Below are 2,430 nucleotides of genomic sequence, written 5' to 3' on the forward strand. Positions count from 1 at the left end.
CGGCGGTGATGGTGGGAATAGCGAGGGTGGCGGCGGGGATGGCGCAGGCAGCTCTTCAATCTGACAGCTCGAAGGGTCGATCAGGGACACCTCTGATGGTGACAGGGCCCCGCTCATGATCTGAACGAACCGCGGATCGCGGATCGCCTTGACGACGGCCATGGAGTAGCAGCTAGACATCTTGTTTTGCGGAACGCGGAGTGCAAACACAGACCCATCGTATACCTGCGTTCCGGGCGTCAGAGGCGGCTGTGGCGGAGGAGGGCTAGGATTGGTTCCAGTGCGCTCGGCACTGCCGGCCAGTCGGCGAGCTCGGAAGAGCTGCCGGAGTGATCTCACTGGCATGCGGCTGCTGTTCTCGTTCTCGACAGCGGTGTCAGTGCCAGCCTCATCGGCGGTCAATGAGCGCCGCGCTCGTGCTCCCCCGAAGCACAAGGCGGCCACAGCGCACGCCCAGACAAGGCCGTTGCGCTGCATTCAGCTGCGCGCTTGGAGCGGTGGCGTCGCCATCCCTCGACACTCGCCCGTCCCCCAAATCTGAGCCCAAAACGAACCGACGGAAGAGGACGGAAGAGGAACCTCGAGAGCGGACGAGGGCTCGAGGGAGCTCGGGTTGAGGAAGACGCACACTGAGCACTGAGCACTGGGATAGGGTCGATTCCGCATGGTACGGGAGAACGGGACCCCTCGATCGTCTCGCCCTCCCTCACTCACTGACTGGTGTGTGTGTTCATTCATTGCACATTTGGGGGGGGGGGGGGTCATAAGGTCATCAAACGAACACGGTACCTTAAGGTAGGTAGGTATACATGTATAAGGGGATCGAGGTGCACGCTGATGATGCAGTGTGTCGTCCCCGCTCCATCATCTCCCTTTCATTCAAGACGGTCGCTCGTCGGTCGGCGGACGGAGTCGATCGAGATGGCGGTGTGTGACCGATCGAGCTACAGCAGGAGCTTGTTCAGCACGATCCGGGAGGGTCGAGCAGTTCCTCACTTCCTCACTGGGTGAACTTCAGACTCGGGCTTCTCACCCCTTCACCTTGTTTCGGCTCGCGTGGATTCATTCGTTCGAACCACACCGCCGGGATGCAACAAAGAGGCCCGACTGACTCTGCCTAGCAGGAGGGGGCGGCCGCTGCAAGCCGGCCTCCCCACCCACCCACCCTCGATCCGGAGGGAGGGGCTCCCATCTCCTCCCGGTCCTCCCACCCGTTCGCTCGCTCACCACCTACCTGGTTGGGCAACGGCTGTGGGGCCCCCGCCTCCCCCTCCTTCGCTTCTTCGGCCGCTGCCCCGCCGCCGTCTCGCGTCCGGGAGGAGGTGGCGGGGTAGGGAGCGGCAAGGGAGGAGGCGGAGGCGGAGGTGGTGGGGAGGGGGGCGGCGAGGCGGACAGATAAACCGTTTTTCGCTTTTCGCCACTTCTGGGCGGGAGGACTCAAAGTCAGCAGTTAACGGTGCGCTTGCTGCGCCCTTTCCCTTCGCCATGCGCTCCTCTCCCGGTCGCGGCCGATGCCCGCGCAAATTTTCGCTTTGCTCCTCCTCACCGTCCGCGCCGCCCCGCCGCCGCACAGACAATCATGGCCAAGCCCGCTGCCAAGAAGCCCGCCGCCGTCAAGAAGGTTCACGCACGCCCGCGGCCCAAAGCCACACCCACACAGTGGCGCGCCGGCGCCGCCAGCGCCCCGGGTGGGCACGGCGCCTCTCTCCGCGCCTGCCCCCTCTTCCTCCAAGCGCGCCCACACGTTTCTCACGCTTCTCACAAGCGGCCGCTGTCTCGCTCGCAGATCGCCAAGAAGCCCGCGGCCAAGAAGGCCGCCCCGAAGAAGCCGGCGGCCAAGAAGGCCGCCCCGAAGAAGGCCGCGGCCAAGAAGCCCGCGGCCAAGAAGAAGTAAGCGACCTGCCTGCGGCCTCGTGCATGTGCAGCCCACCTGGCGCCGTGGCGCGCTGGTTTGGCGTTCGCTGTTGTTGTTGAGGAGGGGGAGGGGCGAGGCTGGCTACCAGGAGAGGGGAGGTCAGCGTCCATGCTTTAAAGACCGCATCGTCGCTGCCTGTCTCCTCGTTACACGTAGAAGAGAGATAGGGTTCTCGGTCTGTCGCGTGAGGCGTGTCTGTCAGAGAAGTAACAGACATGAGACAACCCCGGTACGGTACTGTAGAAAACGGTATGTCCTATGTCGCACATGCCTTCCGCCCAACCAACATTTGTTCGAGATCACACAGTCGGGTATCGCAGTGCCGACTCGGCAGCACACGGCAGCCACACCCGAAAGCGAGAAGAGAACGGCCGACAAGGCACAAGCGACATCCGGCTCATCGGTCCGAGTTTCCGATGTCCGTTCTCGGGTAAGCGGTAAGGTAAGGTGAACTTCTCCACACACACGAGGTGGTGGGGCAAGGGGGGGCAACCCTCGCGTCTCCACGTCTAACG

General features: G+C 63.7%; 1 protein-coding gene across 1 annotated transcript; it reads left to right on the forward strand.

Moving 5' to 3' along the window:
• The first annotated feature begins 1,448 nt into the window (after positions 1-1,448).
• EMIHUDRAFT_460675 (hypothetical protein) lies at positions 1,449-2,181 on the forward strand. Its single transcript, XM_005784190.1, has 3 exons — positions 1,449-1,456; positions 1,574-1,621; positions 1,787-2,181. The coding sequence occupies exons 2-3, from the start codon at positions 1,580-1,582 to the stop codon at positions 1,892-1,894; spliced, it is 150 nt and encodes a 49-aa protein (XP_005784247.1). The 5' UTR covers positions 1,449-1,456; positions 1,574-1,579; the 3' UTR covers positions 1,895-2,181.
• The last annotated feature ends 249 nt before the right edge of the window (positions 2,182-2,430 follow it).

The sequence above is a fragment of the Emiliania huxleyi genome (assembly GCF_000372725.1).
Source record: "Emiliania huxleyi CCMP1516 chromosome Unknown EMIHUscaffold_1716, whole genome shotgun sequence".
NCBI classification, from domain to species: domain Eukaryota; phylum Haptophyta; order Isochrysidales; family Noelaerhabdaceae; genus Emiliania; species Emiliania huxleyi.